The sequence below is a fragment of the Rosa chinensis genome, chromosome 7 (genome assembly GCF_002994745.2).
Source record: "Rosa chinensis cultivar Old Blush chromosome 7, RchiOBHm-V2, whole genome shotgun sequence".
Lineage (NCBI taxonomy): Eukaryota > Viridiplantae > Streptophyta > Magnoliopsida > Rosales > Rosaceae > Rosa > Rosa chinensis.
In genome coordinates this window covers 63,528,651-63,552,715 of record NC_037094.1, presented here as the reverse complement: position 1 = coordinate 63,552,715, position 24,065 = coordinate 63,528,651, and the positions used below count along the sequence as shown (strand labels likewise).

Below are 24,065 nucleotides of genomic sequence, written 5' to 3'. Positions count from 1 at the left end.
CATTCTCTCACTCCTCTCCGGCGAGGTCTTCGGTCAACTCCGGCGGGTCTCCGGTCAACTTTGGCGACCACAAAACTACTGTCACTGACACCAAAAGTTACTGTAGCTAGCAACAAAAACTACTATGATGAAATTTCCGGCAATCTCAGGCGAAGTCACAAAAGCTACTATCACTAGCAACAAAAGCTACTGTCACTAGCAACAAAATTTACTCTAGTAAGATTTCCGGCAACCTCCGATGAGATAACAAAAGCTACTATCACCAACAATAAAAGCTACTGCTTACCAAATAACCTATGCTCCCCAAAACGAAAAGCTACTATCCCTACCAACAAAAACTACTGTCACCAATACCAAAAGCTACTCTCACCAGAAACAAATGCTACTCTCACCAACACCAAAAGCTCCTTTCACCAACAACAAAAGCTACTCTCACCAACAACAAAAGTTACTGTCACTAACACCAACGAGCTACTCTTATATCAAAAACTACTCTCACCATCAACAAAATCTACTCTCACCACCGCAAAAAACTACTATCACCACCACAAAAAAACTACTTTCACCATCGATAAAAACTACTCTCACCAACATTAAAAACTACTATCACCACTACAAAAAGCTACAATCACCACCACAAAGTTACTCTCACCAACAACAAAATATATTCTCATCAACATCAAAAACTCTTCTTACCAACAACAAAACGCTACTTTCACCAAAACTAATAGCTACTCTCACAAACTCCGAAATCTACTCTCACCAACATTGAAAACCGCTTCACTTGCTCTCTTCTGCCAGAATTCAACCACAAAAACAAAATTACAAACCAGAATAAAACACCATCAGAAACAATGAGGCATAAAATTAAGATCCAATTTCATTACCATAACTCAAAACAATACAAAAGCTACTCAAAAATCAAAACAATTGTAAAATTCATAGTAATTACCCAAATCAAACCAAAACTATCAAACTGAATGAAAAAAACAATACAGGAGTTTCTGTCATTTCAAAAAACAGTAGCAATTCATGATTCAAACCACAAATCTATAAGAAAATCAAAAACTTAGCACAACGAAAACATAGACCGATCAATTCCAAATGCAGCAGAAGTTACCCTGGTCGAGATCGTACTGTATGGGTCGGAGTGAGCCTGGAACAAAATCTTCACAACCACAGCAGCCACGCCCTCCCTGATGTGCTCGTCGGTGACCTCTTCTCTATAGGCGGTAGCCGCCGTCAGAGCCTACTGAAAATCCAAGACTCCGACTAACCCCAGCCGTGCCAATTCGCTCACATACGCCCTCACGCATGCAGGATCTTCTCAGAGGACTCGGAAATCTCCTGGAGGACCTTGCCCGGTGGCTGGAGACGATTTCCAAGAAGAAGAAGAAGAGCAGGCGATTAGTCGGACACCGATCTGGAATCCTCTCAGGCTGAATTAGAGGACACCGATGACCTCGTATCTTGATGAGGAGCGTAAGGTCACCGGAGTTGAACGACGCTGCGATATCGAAGACACCGATCAGATCAGATCAGCTTCAAGATGGTGGCTGAAATTGATGCTTTCCGGTGATTGCAGAGGGAAGAGAAGAAGAAGAGAGATCGGGGAAGAAAGAGAGAGAGAGTTTCTTTTTGTTTTGGCCAGAGACAGATCATAGAGTTAGTTTTCTTCCACGAAGGGTAAAATTGTCAGGATGTAAATAATTTAAACATACAAGTGGCCATATGTGTACAATAAAACTTTGGTGGCCTTATAACTAATTTAAGTTTCAAACTGACACTTGTGTGTAATTTTCTAAATTAATTTCTTGTGTTTTGTACCAAAAATATATATATATATATATATATATATATTGTTGTGATATTCACATGTCTTACCATCTTGTCAAGGGATAGTTAATCCTACACGGATTAGTCTCTGAGCCCAAAAAGCGTTTAGAGTACTATGTAATCTTCAAAAGCAAATGTCAAGATTTTTTTTTTTTTTTTTTTTAGGACAAAGGATCAAAAGGTAGTTTTAAAATATACAACTGCATATACCCTATCCATGGATGGATGATGTTACAGTAGTGGAGCTAAGATTTTATATTAAGTGGGGCCTTTAAAAATAATTTGTTTAGTTGTTGATATAGAAACTTTTTTTAGAGTAATCGATAGAAAGAAGAAAACATACTGTATCTTTTTTTTAAATCGAATGAATCAACCAATTTTATAATTCAGCAAGCAGTACCAGAAACGACACACCCTTGAGAAGCGGACAGAAAGAGCCGTCCTTTAGTACATATAAAGGACCTATTCTAAACAAACAGAACCTCTCACTCTCGGCTACACCCACCTTTTAAGGAAGTTTACACACCTTTATTTCTGTTTGGCTCCAAAACCAATCTGGCGTGCAAACAGTCTCTTTTGAATAAGCGAGCATGCCAGCACCATGCAGTGCAGTCATCAGGGCGTCCCTTGACCTGACTTCTTCTCAAACGCGGTGGAAGAGGAGAGCACTAACCTCGTCACCAGGTTCTTTTTTATGCCTTTCGGAAAAGAACTTTCGCCCTACGGATAAGGACTTGTGGTGTGATCCCTTGCGTAATCGAGTCGACACTTAACGTTGTAGGTTAAGCAAAGCAATCACCAAGAAGTAGGAGAAAGCACGAGTTTGCTAAAGCGTGACTTTAGCTTCGCTGGGTTGCGAGGGTGTTACCCTTGCTTCGCTGGTTTTCAACTAGGTTGAAGGTAGGTTTGCTCCGGAGAGACTTTGATAATCTATGCAATTAGTTGATTGAAGAGTTGTGTCTTTGTTTGTCCCTGAAACCCAATATTTATGCCTTAGGGTTTCGACTGTTCCTTGCCATATAAGGATTATTGATTGAAGATTCCTAATCGGCCTCTGCTACTTGATTCTTATAAGGGCTCTTTTTCCTTATGGATTTAAGAATGGGCGAAGTTATAACCTAAACCCAAGTAGACTTCATTTTAGGTCGCAGGTATCGGCTCGCTATGTTGAACTCCCTCAAGGGATCTTGCCAAAAAAACTTTTGGGCTCAAACATTGCCCCCCAGGCCTCGAGATTAGGCCCACGAATACATAACTGATCAAAGAGGACTTAAGCGACACGACTTATGACAGAAACCGAGGCCATAAATGAGGGTTTATGTCTGCCCAACTGCTAAACGTCTTTTCGCCGCATCGTTTCCCTCACAAAATCCTCTATTTAAATCTTGTAGCAAATATTCGGATCTGTCACATCAGAAACTCTTTCAGTCTCTTTGCTAAAGCTAGAACTCTCTCTCTTTCCCACACTTCCTTTCTCAGAAACCCAGAAATGGCTCCTCAAAAGAAAATTTTCATTGATCAGGAAGAGGAGATCAATGAGGAAGCCGCGCACGCCTGGGGAACCGGCGTCGGCGCACGATGCTTCACTTAGACCACCATCCAGAGGCCTCTGTTACTCAGTTTCCCCAATTCTCAGGCCGGACTAGGTCCTGCCCTACGAGATGCCATCCTGGAAGTAGTCATGGCTCTGTATGTCCTGCCCATTCATCATCCTATCCCCATCCTCCGAAGGACTCCTGGAGACTTCGGTAGTTGGGGCCAGCGCCAACACAGAGCCAAAATAGGGTTTTGGCCCTCAGTGAGTGCGGAGGAACTCGCTTGGTATCACGAGTTTAGAGACAGGGTTCTAGCTCACTGGGACGCGGTGGGCATCACCCACACCATCGACTTATGCTTTCAACTCCCCAGTGGAGGCAATCGCTCACCTCTAGCCGCGATCCTCTGCTTCTAGAACACTGCTAGCAACACCTTCAACTTCAGGTTTAGGCAGATGAGTATAACGTTGCTGGACGTTCTCACCATCACAGGGCTGCCTATTGACTACGAGCTCTATGTACATTGCTAATTCGACGCTGTCGAATTCCCTTCGCTAATGGTTCAAGTTGGCCGCGACTCCCACGGCCGCTCTTACCCACAGTGGCGATCCCATTATTGCAAAGAGCACAATGCGACTTGTGGCATTGCCTTCTTGGAGAACTAGCTTTGCAAGTACATTTTCTGCATCTCCTCCAACAAGCCCACTGGTCCTTGGGCCTCTCTAGCTACTGCCCTCTACAACGGCAGCCGCGTCGGCCTTAGGCAACCCATATCGGGCTCAATGTACCGTGCCTTGTATCAAGCCACCATGCATCCTTTTGAGGTTGGCATTTCTGGACCTTTATGGATTCTGGACTTCTGGCTTCAAGTATACTTCCCTCACTTCCCACCAATCAACGCGCTTTTGGGTCAGTGGCACTGCCTGGAAGAAAGGCACACTTCCCCTCCATACTTTGAGTGTTTCTCCTACCTGTACCTTCTAGACGAGATAACAGATTTGGACCTGGTTCTCAATAGGAGGTTCCTGCCTCCCCTTAAACGAGGATTCCTGCCCAGCGATCCGAATTATAGCGACCACAAAAGCCTGGCCTTCCGCTGCGCGATCTGTTGCTCAAACATTAAGCTCGCGGCTGATGATATCAGTTATGAGCTCTACACCCCCAACCACTTCGCTCGCCAACTTGGGTTAGCCCAATTGATACCTTTCCCTCTCTACGACTCCTGGAACTACAACACCTCCTAGTGAAGAATAGGCCTCGCTACTGGGCCCCCTCCAGCCCAAAGCATGCTTATCTTAGTCAATCTTCCCGCTTGGGCTTATGAACTTTGTCCCATCAACAGAGTCACCAAGGACTATGATCGATGGTGGGCCAAGTTCTTTGTTAACTGCTGGGATCTACCGGACGACGAGCTCTTCACGATACTCGTCCGCCATTTGAACTACCTTGACGACATTGATTCTCAAGTGCTCGTCCACTTCCCTGTCCACGGAGCACAACCCCCGCGACCTGCGTCAGCTCCGCATCCTGCATAAGCTGGAATCATAATCCGCAAACCGGCACAGGAAACAAGTGCTTTCCTGGGCCGACAAATTTCATCCCCCTCGCCTTCATTATCCTAACTGATCTTTTGTTTGAGCGGACAAGTCCCAGGGCCAGCGGTGTGCCGCCATCTGGTGGTCAGCTGGCCGATGTCTCATCCACGGCCATTGGTCAGGCCACGAAGCAATAGGTTGTGGCAATGGAGCCTGAACTCGCAGACTCTCCTGGGGAGGTAAGAACCCTCGCATAATCTGTCTATACTTTTTTTTTTTTTTTGACACCCTCTTTTTGGTCTCAAACTTGATTCCTCAACCCTTGTCAGGTCACCACCGCTCTGGCCCGCAAATTCAGTCATTCTGACCCTTTGAGCTATGCCTGAAAAATGACGAACCAATCGCCTATCTATTGGTACCTTCGTGATTCAGACAAGTAATGAAGTTATTGTTTTGCTTCACATTTCGCCTTATAACCAAACGTTCCTCGTTTGTAGGTTCGTTGTAGGACTACAGGCCCTTCTAGGCAGAGTGGGGAAGGCCTTTCTACTACTAGAGGGGAAGCAACCTCTTCGCAAGCCCAAGCGCCCTCAAGTCTAGTCATCTCCCAACCTCAAATTCGCGCTGCAGACCATCCACCTCCGTCCCCTGTGCCGGTTCATATTATAGATGATAGTTCGCCTGAGGCTAAGGAGAGGATGCCCCCCCCCTCCCGACGTTCCTAGTGAGAGTCAACCAGGGACCGGCATTCTGGAGCAAGTAGCGCCTGTGGACCTGTTGTTGTTACGGTCAATTAAGAACAGGCGGTGGCGGCCACGCCGGTTCTCCCAATCATAACCCAAGATGTTCCCGTCGCTACTCATGAGCAACTTGCTGACGAGGTATCCTTCCTTGTACGTTTATCCTCTTTTTTTATAGTTTAATTTTGATTTTCTCGACATCTGACACTCCCCTCTCAGGGTCAGAGCCCTGTAGGCATCAAGGAAGTGGCGATAACTGCTGAGGAAACCGTTGGCGAGGGTCACAACAATCCAAACCTGGTGGATGAAGCCAATGGCGATCCTGCTCCCCATGCCCCCCCCCCCCAAGTGCATGAAGCAGCAGCAGAAGTAGGTCCCCAGCTAGTACCTGAAGTGGTAGGTCTTGTCGTGGAACCCGTCGAGGCCCCGATCATTGTCGCTCCTGCCTAGCAGCAACCTCCTCCTGGAGAACTTTCCAGATTAGAGCTGCTAGCTCGTGCCCTTGAAGTAACCCTTCCTAGAGTGGTGGAAGATGCTAAGCTTTGTCTTCGCCGACTTCTGGGTCCTGACTTATTGGCGCCTGGCGCATTTGCAAAGGCCTTGGAATATCTCAGAGTACTTCTTCACGAAGTTGCCATTTCTGATGCTCAGTTTGGTGCTATAGACAAATTGCTAGGTGATCTTCCTAAGTGGTGCGAGCGCAAAGCGACAGTTGAAGCGTGGGCTCGTCAAACCCAGACACAGCATCAGGCCCTTGCCCAACAAATGGAAGCTCTGCGAGACTCCCTGGGTGAACAAGTCTTTCATCTCAGGGATATGGAGCTTGAGGAGAAACACCTCGAGTCCCAGATCCAGGATCTTTAGGCCCAATTAGCTACGGTAAGGGCTAGGATCGCTCATGAAGAAGCCCAACTGGAACATCCATTGGCCGCCTTCGAGGTGCTTTCTCAAAACTTGGCCTAGGCCTACGAATTAGCCCAACAGGCCGAACATGCCGCCGTTCAAGTTGGCTACCATCTGGATGATCATCTTCTTCACCTGTCCTACGCAGGCCGGGGGCTTTAGGCCTCTAGCATTAGGCCCATTATCTTTTATATTATGGATATTATGGATACTATTAACCCAGTAATAATATTATTTATTTGCTCTAGTCCACTTATCGGCCCAAACGCTCCTTTGTCTTCGTAGCCATCAATTTCTTTAAATTTGCCTTAATTACGTATTAAAGTGATTCAAAAAAGATAATCTCGAAACTGAGCGATTACCTCCTTGAAGACCGTTCTGTTTCCCATGCGTCTTCAATTCTCCTTCATTTATGAGATTATGGCATTTAATCTCATTGATGGCGTTGATTACGACTTTCAACTGTCCATCCAAGGGCTGAGGCCACTTGGATTAGCCCTATATATACCTATACTTTGGGGATGAGAAGATCAGAACCATGGCCTACCCAAAAATGGCTTCGCAAGCCCTACTCCTCTTCCTCATTTTTTAGAAATCTTCTCCCCACGATCTCACTTCTAGCCCCTAGATCTTAGGCCTTATGGCGAAATCTCAACCCTGAGATAGGCCTTATGGCTTAATCTCAGGCAACCTCGTGTCTTTGGCTTCTGAAAGCCTGGATGGAATGTCCTAGGCTTCGGATAGGTTGAAGAACACGAAGAGCTCCTAGCTTAGGAAATCTACCCCAAAAGGTTCATCCTCTTCAGGTTCCCTCCCATGGAGCATGTCGGAGGAATGTGGAAGACCATCAACGGTCATCCGCTCTTCTTCGGCGCCCTGACTCCTGGGCTTAAGGATCGAACTTCTGTTTTGTCCCTAAGATAAATGGGGTAACTTGGCTTCGCTGACCTCTGATGTCTGTCTGTAATGAGGCCTTTAGCTTGAAGGACGGACAACTGGGAGGATTGGGATGAACTCGAGCGCTTCCCATCCTTCGAGTACAAACGATAGTAGCTGCCAAGGTTCAAGAGAGAAGGGTGTAGAGACTAAAGCTGATTGTCAAGTCCCTTTTGAAAGAAGATCCAGAAGACTTGAAAGTTTACAATTTTTTTTTAACTTAAATTTGTAATTTCGCAAGTGTAATTTCGTGAATGTACTTGTATTGCTTTTGGCTGCAAAGCCACTTTATGAATACAATAATATTTTGTCACTTTCAATCTTCTAATGTATATTATAGAGCCTCTGGTATATGCCTTGTTATATGTATTTTTAACACTCGATTGTCAAAAAGGAAAAAGAGATGTGAAACAAAAAAAATAAAAAAATTCACCCACATAGAACAAAGTCAAAGAGTAGCGAAAACAAAGTCCAAAATATATAAAGTATTGCCCCCCTAATCTTGCTAGGCAAAGTGAGTACATTAGAGTAAGGCCACAAAGTAGGCCCTGATGAAGATGAGGACGCGAGCAGAGAAAGACTATGGTTGCCCCTTCCCCCTAGCCCCGATGGCTGGGGTGTCAGGCGGATCTTCAAATTCCCAGACATTGGGGTAATATTTCTTCAATCTGCCATTGATAGGATTCCGGTGGATATCGCCGTCCAAATCTTTAAGGTGAAAGTCCCCTCTTTCCAAAACCTTATGAATAACAAAGGGTCCTTCCCATCGTGATGTCCATTTGCCGCGGCCGACCAATTTCTCCCCAAGCTGCAGAACCACCTTCCAGATGAGCTCGTCCTCCTTGTAGCTGCAGTCACGCGTCCACTTATCATAGGGTCCAGCGACGCGCTGCTTTTCCATCACCAAACTGTCCAGAGCCTCCAAGCGTTTCTCGCTAAGGTCTTCATGCTCTCGCCACATGGCTTGGACGTAATCTTCACCAATCAGATGATGTTGCTCTTGGACCCAAAGGGATTGAACATTAATCTCCAAAGGTAACACCGCATCATTACCAAACATGAGAGCGTAGGGCGTCGTGGCAGTGGGGCTACGTTTGGAAGTGCGATAGGCCTAGAGAGTCTCATACAACGTTTCGTGCCACTGGCCAGGATTTTTTGTGAGCATCTTCTTCAAGAGTGTGATGACAATTTTGTTATTGGCCTCCGCTTGGCCATTGGACTGAGCATAGTATGGGATGGAATGAATGAATTGTATTCCCAAGTCAGCTACGAGCTGTTCAACCTCACGACCCATAAATGCTGCCCCTCTGTCAGACACCAAAACCTTTGGGATACCAAACCTGCTGTTAATGCTCAAGTCCGGCGGTAGCCGAGTTGAGGGGTAAAATGGTCATTTTGGACCACATTGTGTGAGATTTGAATGTCTGAGGAGTAATTTGTTACGATTAGGATACCATGGACTGAACTGTCGACGCCCTGAAAGTAGAGGGGGGGACCAGTAATTTCCCCATTGATAAATTGATAACTTATTAGTCTTGTGCCATCTAGGATTTAAGTGTGGTGACCATTAGCTAGGTTAATTGTAGCTAAGCTTGCTTGGGTCTCTATTATCTTGCTTTCTAGGCCTCTAATTTAGGATATTGCGGCCATAACTGGCGTAATGCCTAAATTAGAGAGTTGATTGTGGCCTTAACCGGCATAATCAATACACCGAAAAGATAATTGGTTTAGTAGCCTTAACCAGTACTAGATACGGGACTCGACACATATAGGAAATGCATGCATTTGTGAAATTGACATCTATATTTGCAAGAGAGTTGGTGTGAATCATCTGACACTCTCATGTTCCTATTAATTTGAAAACCCAAATTTAATTTTCTAGTTCGTTAATTAGTTGTTTAGTTTACTTTTCTGTTGCGTTTAATTTAGTTAATTCACAATTCAAAACTTCCTACAATTTTTGACTCATTTGTACATATCCACCACTAGGCTCTTAGTTTTGATTAGGCTTTGGTCAAAACTAAAGTCGAGCATTGCTAAGGCTTGGTTCCTTAGAATAGCATTTTTATTTTTTTTCTTTTTTCTTTTTCCTTTATTTGCTTAGTGACTCTAGTTCCGACTATCCAAGGATTGTGGGTTAGCCACTAATCCCCGTGGTATGATAATTTTGGGCTTAATACTTCCCTATCTTGACACGATTCGTACGCTTGCGAGAGTTTATGAACCAAGTCAACTGCTTAGGAGACTTAACTAATTGTGAAGGCTTAATCAGGTCTTGATCCAAATCTTCTAATGTTCGCTTAGCCTCTCCAAACCTGCACTGCAGCTTCCTCTTCTTGGAGGGGCTAATCTCCACAGCCTTCCCCTTTTCCCCGGTGTACCACTTGCCTTCCTTAATGGCGAATGTTGAAGCAGGTGGGATGTATGGCTTGGTCAGGATATCTTTGTGCTCGCTTTTCCCTTCTTCTCTTTTTTCTTCTCATCCACCGTAGCTTTCAATTTCTTGAACAAGTTGGAATCTTTTGGAGATGGCGGTGACTCTATTCTATCTTTCCTCTGGGGCTGGAAGGCTAGAAATTTCGGGAGGGAGAAGCCCATTTGATTGGTGGGAATGTGCCAAAGCGGAATGTTTGCTCGACCTCTTCATGTGACACTTGGATGCCACATTCCTCTTTACATCGCGAGCACAAGACCACTGGTGAGGCGTCGTTGATAGACTTAGGTCTCTTCCTTTTTGGAACCTCTTCCTCTTTATCCTTTTCGCTCTCGATAGTCAAGTCAAGAATCGGCTTCCTTTGGCATTTTCTATTCCAGGTCACATCAACCATTTTCACCCTGGTATCAGGGAAAGGATTTAGATCCACCAGCGCTACCGCGATCGTTGGGGATTCAACCTGCAGACTACCATTATTGAGCCATACCTGAATCTGATCCTTCAGCTTGACACACTTATCCGTGTTATGGTTCCACAAATTGTGGAACTTGTAGTACTTTTTCCTTTTCAGCTGCTCTGGTATGAGGAAAGGCCCGAAATATGTATTTACCATCTTCGCGGCTATCATCTTATCTAATATTTCATGCACTTTGTTGGCATCATACGTATATGTCGTGAATTCAGGTTTGGTGAACGCCACCGACTTGAGCTTGACTGGTTCCTTAGTCAACTTCAATTGTTTGAGAGCTGTTCTGAGCTCTTCCTTCCGGTTAGCTCGAAGGCAGAAATATCATTCGCCCGGATAGTAAAGGTCATAAGTGGTTCACTGATAGTTTAGAGCAGCCACTGTCCAGTGTTTCCCAAGGACATATGTTCCTTTGGATGCATTCTTCCTAGCATCCGTCTCTTTGAGAAGGTATTCAAAGCTACCTACCTCCGTGATCAGTTCTCCTATGGATTTGATCACGCTGCCATGTTGTTTCTTTCGTTGGCATGGCTCTAGGCCCTTGATTTCCAACTTAACCAATTCTCTTTCTGGCAGAACCATGTTCAGCTTGGCCTTTTGGATCTAGAATCGTTGAAGATAAGCAACAGCAGACTCAGTGGGTTGTTGGGCCATCTGGGTAAGGGAGGCCAAATCAACCTCGGAAAAGGCGCGAGCATTATATGTGGCAGAAAAGGCCCCTTATAAACCTCATCAAGGTGCGCCCTTGGATTAGCCAATCTGATCATCTCCTCTACCTCTTCACGCCTCACATAATCTAGACCGAGAGGAGGAGGTGTTGCCACAGTCTGGCGAGTGGTCTGTAAAGTAGGAGCAGTCTGGCCAGCGGCCACCATTCCTTTTCCTAGGTAGATGACCTTAGGGATATTCGACTGTTAAAGAGTAGGAGTCGGTGCAGACACATCCTTTGCCAAGGCCATTATTCTGACCGGGTTGCCTGCCTGCTCAATTCCATAGTAGTTTCCTGGAAGCTCTTGGTACACATTCTCCTCTCTGTTGCTGATTTTTAGAGTCTTGCTCTTTTGCCCGACTGGCGAAGTAGCTTTGTCATTGTCGCAGATTACCAGGGCCTTCTCCTTACTCTTAGCCAATGCAGTGTAGCAGCTGTAGAGGGTGTGGCAGTATTACTGCTACTAACCTTATCTCGAGCATTTAGTGGCACGTATTTGCAAGATCCGGCGTGCTAACCAAGAGAACCAAGGATAGCATTGGGATCTCCCAATGTCTTATTCAAAACCTCTTTAGCCTGATCCAGGTCAACTTTCTGCATGGCAACTTGGGTCATGAGATTGGACCCATCATTGTGAATAGTCGCGACCTCTGTAGCGATATTCTTGCTCTGGGCGGCCTGGGCATTTATCATGTCCACGAGTTGCTCGTGATTGTCCTGAGTTTGTCGCATTAAATGCCCTAAACGCCCATGCGTTTGCCGTGTATCATGCTCGAGTTTCCGGATCATGCTCATAGCATCCTCAAACCTTTGTCGTTGCATCGCGAAACCTTTGTTTTCTTTTCCCAGAATGAGGCATTGTTCTTTTGCATGATGGCAAGTCGCTCCTCTATGTTTGCATTCTCTAGGATGGGGATGGGCACATAGCCATCTGTTATCACCTCGTCTTCAACCACATTGGTGGTATCAGAGGCATCTCCACGCTCACTAGGCTGGATGATGGGAATATTCTCACCCTCAGTGATGGGCTGGTGATTTCCTCCCCGTTCAGTTAACATCTCAGATGATGGCGGGTTGAGAGAAAATCTTTGGATTGCTTGTTCGTCAGAAAGACCACGACAGTCTGCACGAGAGTGCGGCCTGTAACTGGAGGTCTTGTGTTTCGGGCAGTTAACGTAAACCTTTTGGTAAGGGTTTCTGTTTGACTTCCCAATGGTGGCGATCGCGAAGAAACTCTAGTACAAGTCCCATTGGGCGTGCCAAAATGTTTGGCTCCAAAACTATTCTGGCGTACAAACATTCTCTTTTGAGTGCACGAGCGTGCCAGCACCGTGCGGTGCAGTCGTCGGGGTGTCCCTTGACCTGACTTCTTCTCAAATGCTATGGACAAGAAGAGCACCAATCTCGTCACCAGGTTCTTTTCTTTGCCTTTCGGAAAAGGAATTTCGCCTTACGGATAGGAACTTGTGGTGTGATCTCTTGCATCACCGAGTCGATACTTAACGTTGTAGGTTAAGCAGAGCAATCACCGGGAAGTAGGAGAAAGTATGGGTTTGCTAAAGCGTGACTTTAGCTTCACTAGGTTGCGAGGGTGTTACCCTTGCCCTTGCTTCGCTGGTTTTCAACTAGGTTGAAGGTAGCTTTGCTCCGAAGAGACTTTGATAATCTGTGCAATTAGTTGATTGAAGAGTTGTGTCTTTGTTTGTCCCTGAAACCCAGTATTTATACCTTAGGGTTTCGACTGTTTCTTGCCATAGAAGGATTATTGATTAAAGATCCCTAATCGGCCTCTGCTACTTGATTCCTATAAGGGCTCTTTTTACTTATGAATTTCGGAATAGGCGAAGCTATAACTCAAACCCAAGTAGACTTCATTTTGGGCCGCAGGTATCAGCCTGCTATGCTGAACCCCCTCAAAGGATCTTGCCAAAAATACTTTTAGGCTCAAACAATTCTAGCAAAACCTAAAAACTCATAAGCAAGTTAAATAAATGTAATAACCGAGTAAACTAGATTTTACGACCCAAAAGAAACTTAAAAATTGCTAGTAGAAGATGCTGCACCTGCATCCCCAACATCTCTACCATCTTTAGGCAACTTCCAGCCCCCAGAAAGGCCCAAGCCCCAACCAAGAGCCCAAAAACCGGAACCTAGGGAAACCCTAGCACGCCTGACGACCTCAGACCTTGCAAAGTCGCCACCACCGGCCTCACCTCCATCGTCAATTCCAGCCGCAAATCTGGCATGACAGCCGACAATAGTATCGCCACCACAAAATCCTACCTGAGATTGGTCATCTTCCACTGCAGCACCGCCACCACCATCACTCGGCTCTAGCAAAACCCCCTGCAAACCCCGTCGGTCATTATCCCAGCCATCAGCCTAGAAAGCAACCCCGACCGGACTGCCAATCCACCAGCACCCCCTTCAACAACCGATCTTTTATGTACCGTATATTTTATGTACTAAAAGCATAAATATTGTTTCAAACTATTAAAAAAAAATCACTCTTAAAAAAAAAAAAGGACACAGTTGAAGTAACTTGGGTTTACAAGCGATAAACCCTAAAAGACATAATTCTAGAGTCCACCACTGAAATAGAGAAAATTTTCTGATTTATTAAATTTGATATGAAAAATTGTTCCTAACACAAAGCATGATGGTGCTTATCCAGGTATCCAAATCCTAATCATAATCTAACAAGAAATCCTAAAGAATTCAAATTAAAAAGAAAACTAAGATCCTAAAAATAAAAAGAAAATGTAAAACTAGCCTAAAAATATTAAATCTCAAATCGGATAATTAATACGATATATTTTGGCCTAAATCTAGTAGGTCTCACTAAAGTGAGTCTTGTAGATTTCGTCGTTCCCATTCCAGAAAAGTATAATGCGTCTCAAACGGACTGCAAAACAATTCACAATCCAAAACCTAACTTTTCTCATGAGCAATCCGAAAAGTCCAAAACCACATCTTCTGGAATATTCCAGCAGCTAATAACCTCATTATGCAGGAATTACATATTATTTAATTATTTTTCTTGATTCTACACCGCTTCTTTACTTAAATCGTTTTCCGGTTAAACCGGTCATATTCTCGCCCTACATAAATTAAACCAGTTATAAACCTTTTGAATTAAATATTGCTAATGTCAAGAAACACGCTCCCACACGCTTCACTAAACCTAAGTTTTCCTCTTTGCTATTTCTCATCCAGTTGCTCTCTGCAAAGACGTAGGCCCTTGGCGTAATCTGTTTGCAGCGAGTGCAGCCGGACGGGTCATAGTATTCTTTCCTCTTTGGCTTCCCAAGAAAGGACTTCAGTAATTGGTTTAGTGTTCCAACCAATGGTATTGATGGAGGCAGTAGGATCTCATCTCAAATGTCGACTTAGCTTGCTTTTGAGGTTGGTTGGTGGGAGTAGCGAAGGGTCATTGTTGGATCAGATTGATGTGAGGGTGGTGGTTCAGATCGAAATGCAGGGGTCGTAGGTGGGATAAGGCTGTGATTGTGCTAGCTATGGTGGGTGGCAGCCCTTACTTTTATGACAACAACTGGAGTGTGAGAACACTAACTATGCGACGGCAAAAGACGATGGCAGCGGCAGTGTTGACAATGTAGTGCGGTAGGTTAGGTCTTATCTATGGGATGTAGTAACCCTACTATGCTTTGAGCTACATCTTAGGCTTGGGCTCTATCCTTGGGCCCTAATTGGGTTGCTTGTTTTTTAGTTTTTTATTTTTTATTTTTTCTTAGCTTAGGTGTATCTTGCTACCAATAAGTCTCTATCAATATTTGGTAGGGTTAGGTGACTTGGCTTGGATTTACTTTTAGAGCCAGACTATTTTACTTTTTTACTTTATGTTTACCAGGAAACAATGATGGTTCCTTACCTTCGGTGGTAACAGGTCAAGGGCGGGGGTCCTTTATTAGTTGTTGTATGGGTTGGTTACTTATGTTTTAACATGGTTTAGTTGAGTATGGGATTCCTGATTTTTTGTAGTATGGCCATTGTCGGCTTTACCTTACTTAATTGTTCTGTATACTTGGACTTTAGGCGTTGAAGTGTAAGGTTAATTTTTAAGGGACTTATTTTCAATATCTAGTGGGTAACAATTTCTTCAATAATTAATGAAATTTACATAGCTCCTTAAAAATAAATAAATAAATAAATAAGGATATTTGCATCGACTATTTGAATTGATTACTTTTTTTTTAAAGGGAATTGATTACTTTGGATTGTCTAAGAAAGTAAAATTCAACAGGAGTTTAGAGTAGAAAATGCAGCCTTAAAAAGTTACAAGCCTTTAACTTTAAGGAAGACCAAAATGAGACACAAATCTCAAGACACGAGATCTTGACTTCCTTAAGATATGCTCTGAATAAGCCCAAGGTCATGATTGGGACAACCACCAGGTGATAAATTTGGCTGAAAAAAAAAAAAACTCATCCCTACTCTATATCATTACCGTGCCGTTTTGAATGTTTTGGTTGAACTCATTAGATAAATTGTTGTTCTGGTGCTTCCACCTTGCATTTGGGAGGAAAAATCAAATAATCAAACTACATTTAGTTTTCTGTTGTTATCCATCAAGAATCACCTAGAAAAAAATGACACGATAAGCTGTTCCTCTAAGCGGGCAATTGTGGTTCGGACAAAACATCTGTATCTATCTATAGCAGGAGGATCAAAAAGCTTTGAAATGTAGAACGGACGAGGTCCAAAACATTGACGTCTACTCTAAAGAACCCGATAACTAAATGGTCAATAAGGCTGACTCTACCCTCTGTAATAGTCTAAATAACCTGAACGCCTGATTTAGGGCAGTGCAGCCCAAAACAACAGCCACCCTTTCCAGGATCTGAATATGGGTTGGGCTAGATTTAAGTGCATAAAAATTTTGCAAGCTCGTAAATTTTTTTTCTTTTGAGGTTTGGAACCCAGTGGGAGGGTCATCGTCATGCCTTTAATTCATTCAAAACATAAAATTGGGGGGGGACATAAAACCAAAACCCTTAAATTAAAAGTTACAAGCATAAACTTGTTGTGAAATAATAAAAACTAACTAAATCGTACCCTCCGAGGCTTACTCATTTCAAACTCAGCAATCACAGAATCATTGTCAATACTATCAGCAAATTCTTTTTCAATTTTGAGAGCATCAAATCATCAAGAAAGTCATCTTCCATCTTATTTCTAAGTTTATTTTTGATGATGTTCATAGCCGAAAATGCTCTCTCTGTTGTTGCTGTAGAAACCGGCAGAGTCAACACAAGACAAATCAATCTATAATTCATAGGAAATAATGCTGACTTTCTTGATTCAACTAACCGCCGACACAAATCAGACACAGAAATTGTCTTGGCAAATCTTGGATCCCTCTAAATATCTGTTAGAAAATATCCACACTCCATATCTAGAGCAAGCATATCAGATGATGAAAAATCCATAGGAATAAACTTCAAAGCAAGATTGCAAACATCTTCAGATCTGAATATATCATTATTAAAATTATACATATATACAAAAACCAAAAACCAACATCAAGATTCAAGCACCAGGTTATAACTTATAACCAAAACAAAAACAACAAAAAACAAAAACTAAGAAACTGAAGCAAGTGAACAATATTTATATAAACAGCCTAATATTCTAATGACCAAAACAATGGACACCAGGACATGGCATATTGGCATATATAAAGACCTCCCTAAGTTGGCAGAAATCTACCAAAGCAACCACATATAATATTGCATATTTCAAACATCCATATTTAATATTGCAAGCTTCCAATAGCCACCGCAAACCAATTAATTCACTGCAAAACAACTAATATACTAATTATCATTTATCAATAGCCCATCCGTCATCCCTATCACATATTTCAAACATCCACTAATCCACAGATATACCAGAACATCCACCGGCCACCTCATGACCTCAAAGCAATTAAGCAAAGAATTAGAAAGATAGAACTCACATGAATGATAGGATTTGGAAACATTTCAGACTTCTGCCATTCAATGATCTCTTACGAAGTTCCAATCTTCCGAATACTTCAATTGAAGCCTCTGAAATTCAAAGCTCACAGTCAATTGCAAGCAAAACCCATCAATGGGGCTTAGGAGAGATGAAATTAGAACTTAGAAGTACCTTTATGTGGGTGATCTGGAGCTAATCAAGTTGGAGGAACTGAGGAAGAGGAACTTACGAACTGACGAACTCGGTCGGAGGAGCTGAGGATTAGGAACTAAGGAAGTCAGGAAGAGGAATGTTGTCGGCTACTCTCTGGTAAGGAACTAAAGGAAGTCGCGAACTGAGGATTAATAATTTAATATGATGTGTGTGTGTGTGTGTGTGTATAATTTTTTTATATTTTTTTTTAAAGTACTATGGGCAATACCTAGGGCTGTCACTCGGTCGGTTCGAATCGGTTATAGATATTACCAACTTCAAAACCAAAGCTTTCGGTTTCAAAACTGAGTTACCAATTACCAACCAAAATTTTCGGTTGTTAATTATATCTACCAAATTCAGTATTTTGATTTTCGGTATTACCAACTTTAGAACAACTAATTCTTTATAATATAAATTAGAATGAACAAAACTAGGTTTTTGAATTTTATAGTCATAAACTTTGTATTCATCTCCTAATTATAGCTTTCTTTTGTATATATGACATCAAGTTTTAGCAATTTTCAATAAAACTAGGTTATTTAACCATCGTTGACTAGGTTACTTAAAATACATATACTATTAATGTAGTATATATAGTAATGTTCATACTATTATAAAAGTTTTATGTTTATTTTTTAATATACATGTATGTGTATTGAAAACTGTAGTATATAAATCTAATATTTAGATAATCGATAGATTCGATATTTACCAAAACCAAACCAACTTTTTCGGTAATTTTCGATTTCAGTTTTATCGGTCTCGATTACCAAAAAGTCGATTTACCAAACCTAAAACATCGGTTGGTATTCGGTCGGTTTGGTAATTACCAAACCAAGTGGCAGCCCTAGAAATACCGATGGTTGGGGCTTTTTCTCCTTGATTCTGGATTGGGCTATAGCCCAACCAGCCTTGTGACTAGTTACGCCCCTGACCCTTTCCCCATCCACTTCTCATCAGTTGGTCGATTCAATTATTCAGCCATTTACGCTTCCACTGAATTAAGACGTGAGCACATTTGTGTCAACATCTCCCAACAGTTAAGATCTAAAGGCTGAAACCACACTGTAAAATCGTTATATGCACCAGACTTGGCCGCTGAGTACTTCAGGTCATGAGTGAGATAAGTATAGGACAAGCAACCGTTGCAAGCCAATGAAGTCACGATTGGGATGCCGCCGCCGTTACTAGGCACAAAATTTCCATTAGTGTTTTTCTTCTTCTTTATGTTTTTTATTTATTATTTTTTTTTTTTTCAATCCATCATCTTCTTTCTAATTTCTATTCCCATTTTATGAATAAATGTTGTTAGCTACCATGAAGAAAATAAATTGAATTTTGAAGTGGCAAAGGGATAATAACTGAGAGTGATGGATTCATATCAACAAATACAACCAACTGTCCCTAGCTATATTGGGCAGCGGTATATGAAAATGTAGGCAAGACACCATAATAGTAATAACAAATGCATCACTCAACTATGCATGGGTTTGTAGGCAATAAAGTTCCTGACATAACACAAATACCAAATTACAAACACAACATTACCTCCCACTCAACCTTGAAAAGGATGTGTTAATTTCTTAACCAGGTTTATTGGTTTCTTCTCTTCTAATTCAAACAAAAAGTGACACTTTACCTTACTCCACTCTCTTTCCCTAATTTTATCTTCTTTGACAAATTCCATCTGAAATTCATGAATTTCTTCACACACCCATTTTAATATGGCGGTGATCAGACACAGGAAACTCTTCCCAGCACCATTTTCCTCAAACCAAACTGACTGCCCAGACTGCCCAGATTGCACATATGATTGTTACCCCTATACAGATATCTATATTCCCCCACCACCACCATTTCCTGCCATTGATCAAAGTGACCAAAACCACCATATCTCACCTTATGTGATTCTGTTCCTCTCTTTGCTAGCTGGGCTTTTCCTTCTCATTGCCTACTATGTCATTATAGTAAAGTCCTGTTCAAGTTTCTGCAGTCCTAATAGAAACAATGGATCTCCACAGTCCGAATCAACCAGCGGAGATGAGGAATTTCTTGCAGAGAATCAAGTTGATCACCCAATATGGTTCATCACCACCGTTGGATTGCAGCAATCTATCATAAATTCTATCACAGTTTGTAAGTATAAGAAATGTGAGGGCTTGATTGAAGGGACAGAGTGCTCTGTTTGTTTAAATGAGTTTCATGAAGATGAGATGCTTAGATTATTGCCCAAGTGTAGTCATGCTTTTCATATGAATTGTATTGATACTTGGTTGAGGTCTCACACAAATTGCCCTCTATGCCGTGCCTATATTACTTCTGAGACTCTCGGTAATTCGAACATTGTGAGGCTTGATTTGGGTTCCGGAGATCAAAATGGGGATGGCATAGACACAAATGGAGAGACCCTGATGGAGATTTCTGAGATTGAAAGTGAATTGGATGTGAATAATCAAGTGGGATATGACAATCAGGTGTGTGAAAACAGAGCTGGAACAGAGGATGACGGTGAAGAACACCAGTTTGGCAATGGAACTACATCAAAAGAGGTAATAACTCTTAATGAAGTTCCATTAAGAAGGTCTATTTCGATGGATTCTTCGTCGGCTGAAACCAAGTTCCATTCAGATGTTGCTCGAAATCGTCAGTCTTCAATTGAGCAATGTCTTCATATAAGTCCCGTTTTGATGAAAAGGTCTTTTTCTTGTAGTGGAAGGTCGAGATTGTTGTCTTTGAGACATAAATGGGGGATGAATTCAGTTGTTCCCCTCTGAAGTTTATGGTCATATATGTTTTAAAGTGAAATGTTTGTGCTGTAATATAGAGATTTATAATCATGTACTCTCAATAAGGAGAGGGTCAAGAAAATGGGATGAGTTCTAGCTAGGGTAAAATCTGCTTCAGATGATCTTGAAGTTTTGTATGTTTGGCAGCAATGGTCTTAAAGCAGACCTCGAATAAGGCTTTTAAACTGCACGATGTGACAGGCAATACTCAATTGATGTCTGCATGGTAAATGTAAACACTTTGTACATCCTCTAATAGAACAATGAATTTTATCTTCATATAATTAGAGATCGGTAAATATTAGGCCTGGGCATTTTAGCCCGAAAGCCCGGAAACCCGGATCGGACCGATCCGGACCGCTAGGTCCGGGCCGGGCTTTGAAATAAAAAATACACAAAAATGATAGGCCCGGACCATTTAGAAATTTATGGGCTGGTCCCGGGCCCTGTAATCCAAATATTCTAAAGCCCGAAAAGCCCGATCCATTATTCATTTATTCCCTATTTCCCTGATTCCTTCCAGTTTTTTCATTCCCCCCCCCCCCCCCCCCGAGCCTTTTCTCTTCTCCAACCTCTATTCTTCTAATAAGAACCCTAATTCCTTTAATTCCAGATTTCCCAATTTGAAGAGAATGAAGAACCCAGCCTTCTAAAGCCCCATCCTAAATTCCCAATTCTAAACCCCTTCATTCTAAACCCTAGGTTGACTCAGATCCCAAAATGGAAATCGAAGCTCCAACATTTTTGAGAAGTTTGATTGTCCAATTACAGAAGTTTTGGATGGGAAGAAGGTTGAAGTCAGCCATTCCAGCAAAGCCCGATGTCAATATTGTGATTGTTGGATTGAATTTGGAATTCTTATGGACTGGTTGCAAGCTTTTATTGAAGTGGTTTTTACTTTTTTCCTTTTCTGATATTGTAGGGAACTAAGGATGAAGTTGGGGAATTGGGATACTGCCTCAACCCAGAAGGTTAGAATCAGAAAGAAATCCTTCAAAAAATCTTGTCGGCAAGAAAGCTCTAGATGATGTTGATTTGGTACCAATAATCGCCCCAAGGAAACTGACTCCTTCAATTTTAATGCAATTATCTATTTCATTTCCTTGCTTTTTCTTCATTTCATTTGGTTTGGATGTTATTTTCTTCAGTTTGAAGCTTCCTTTGTTGCATTGTATGATGGGTTAAGCACTGCTCTAAGCAGAATGTCAGAATCAGAAAGAAATCCTTCAGAAAATGAATATCAGCATAGAAGCATAATTGAACGTTTGGGACCGAAATAACCCGCAGGACCGGCCCATTCTTTTTGGTCCGGGCCTTTCCGGTCCCCGAAGTTGGAAAATGAAATTTGGGCCCGACCCGAATATTTCGGGCTTGGTCCCGGGCCTTGATAAATGCATGTCGGGCTGGGACCATGCCCAGGCCTAGTAAATATGATACAAATATATATATATATTTATGCCTTCAAATGAGGAGATTGGTATTATGATGCAAAAATGCATATCATGTCAATATCTCACCTAATAAGTAGTTAGTGTTGTATTTGTTTGGCTTAGTTCTAACTTTTATTTTCAGAAAAGAGAAAAATCCAGCTACTGTCCCCAAACTATTTTGCCAAGGCCAATTTGATACCCGAACTCTCAAAAGTATCAATGTGATACCCAAAGACCTAAATTGGTATCAACGTGATACTTTCGTCCAAAATTTCTGACGGCGCCGTCTGTTTGCTGACGTGGCAAGCACATAGGTCCCAAAAAAAGTGAAATGACCAATTTACCCTTCTTCTTTTTTTAGAAAAATTCATCTACCGTCCCCAAACTATTTTGCCAAAGCCAATTTGATACCCGAACTCTCAAAAGTATCAATGTGATACCCAAATACCTAAATTGGTATCAACGTGATACTTCCGTCCAAAATTCTGACGGCGCCGTCTGTTTGCTGACGTGGCAAGCACGTGGGTCCAAAAAAAAAGTGAAATAACCAATTTACCCTCTCTTTTTTTGTTAAATCATTTTTTTCCTTTTCTTTTCATTTCTTTTTCTTCCTTCTTCTTCTTCTTCTAAGGGTTTCGCGGCGCCAAGCAGCTTGGGGCTGAAGCTTCCAATCGAACCCGATACCGATCGAAGAACCTACTGGTGCTGAGATGATCAACAACCCGTCGGCGTAAATTGGGGCCACCGAGTTGTTGAACGAGACGAGGCGTTCAGCTGGAAGGTACCGTGAGAGAGTAGTCGTCGAGCATGGTAACGATCTTGGCGCCGAACGGGAGGGACTTGAGTGATCAGACAGGGAAAGCGATGGGAGGAGGTGGTTAATCCACAAGAGTGCGAGGGAGATGGATTTGTAGCAGGAATTGGAGAGGATCTCGGCAGCGTTAGTGATGGTTTGGGCGGAGGAGAAGGAGAGGAGAGAGAGAGAGGAGGAGAGAAGAAGAAGAAGAAGAAGAATAGCTAAAATGGCTTCCCTAGAACTGGACAGCCTTCCCTTCAGAGACCGTACGTACTCCGCCTCGACGACCACTCTCTCACGGTACCTTCCAGCTGAACACCTCGTCTCGCTCAACAACTCGGCGACCCCAATTTATGCCGACCGGTCGTTGATCATCTCAGCACCAGCAGGTTCTTCGACCGGTATCGGGTTCGATTAGGAGCTTCAGCCCCAAGCTGCTTGGTGCCGCGAAACCCTAAGAAGAAGAAGAAGAAAATCCCAGAAGAAGAAGAAGGAAGAAAAAGAAATGAAAAGAAAAGGAAAAAAATGAATTAACAAAAAAAAAGAGGGTAAATTAGTCATTTCACTTTTTTTTGGGACCCACGTGCTTGCCACGTCAGCAAACAGACGGCGCCGTCAAAATTTTGAACGGAAGTATCACGTTGATACCAATTTAGGTATTTGGGTATCACATTGATACTTTTGAGAGTTCGGGTATCAAATTGGCTTTGGCAAAATAGTTTGGGAAGGTAGATGAATTTTTCTATAAAAAAAAGAAGGGTAAATTGGTCATTTCACTTTTTTTTTTTGGGACCCATGTGCTTGCCACGTCAGCAAACAGATGGTGCCGTCAGAAATTTTGGACGAAAGTATCACGTTGATATCAATTTAGGTCTTTGGGTATCATTGATACTTTTGAGAGTTCGGGTATCAAATTGACCATGGCAAAATAGTTTGGAGACGGTAGCTGAATTTTTCTCTTCAGAAAATAAATAACTTCAGTACTTATCCATGGCCAAAAGGCACGTATAAGCTATCAAGCAAAAAACAGATGACCCTCACTGTTAACACATACGCTCACTTATTGAGCCTAAACAACAAGAAATCAAGTCCTCACTATCAACCCCTCTTTAAAAAGTAAACTTAGTCGCCTAGAGACCTCAATTGGTGTACAACTAAAGTAAACTAAGAAGAAAGTAATAGAAGACCCAATTTTTAGTGGTAGGCAAGGGACCAGGAAATAGGCTTTCCTTTGCCCTTATCTCTCGGGCTAGAAACCAAACCTTCAATTGCAGTTACTGGGACGCTGGCTCTTGTTCTTACTTCCCGTCTTCTTCTTCTTCAGAGTGACAAGAGGCACATCATTGTCATCCTCGATCAAAGGTTTGCCGAGTAGAAAAGATTGGGAGGACCTGCACACAAGACCACCATCGATCTTTCCCAGATCTGGGGCGCTACCACTCTTTGCGAGAGTAAGAGGAGTAGCAAAGCTTGCTGTGACAGCATCTATGGAGGCCATGGAGAGGAGGAAGTGATAGCAAGAGGCTAGAGGCCAGAGGCTAGGGTGCTGTAGAAGACTAGGTTGAGAGAAATACTCTCCTAGGGTTTTAAATTTAAATGTAGGATTGATTACTCATATATTAGTTCTAGCTTCTATTTGGGTAGGAATAACTTCAGTAAAGATCAAAGGTAGACAAAACTTTTCTCCATGTCGGGCAAGACGATGTGGCTTATCATGTTTCTTGTTTTTAGCTTCTTTTAAAAAAAAAAAAAAAAAAGGGTTTGGAACCCAGTCTAGCTGGG

The 24,065-nt window shown here is 42.5% G+C and overlaps 1 protein-coding gene across 1 annotated transcript; it reads left to right on the top strand.

Annotated features, from left to right (window-relative positions):
* Positions 1–18,956: 18,956 nt before the first annotated feature.
* LOC112179363 (RING-H2 finger protein ATL54) lies at positions 18,957–20,144 on the top strand. Its single transcript, XM_024317763.2, has one exon. It carries the CDS (start codon positions 18,996–18,998, stop codon positions 20,043–20,045), a length of 1,050 nt encoding a protein of 349 aa, XP_024173531.1. The 5' UTR covers positions 18,957–18,995; the 3' UTR covers positions 20,046–20,144.
* Positions 20,145–24,065: the final 3,921 nt, after the last annotated feature.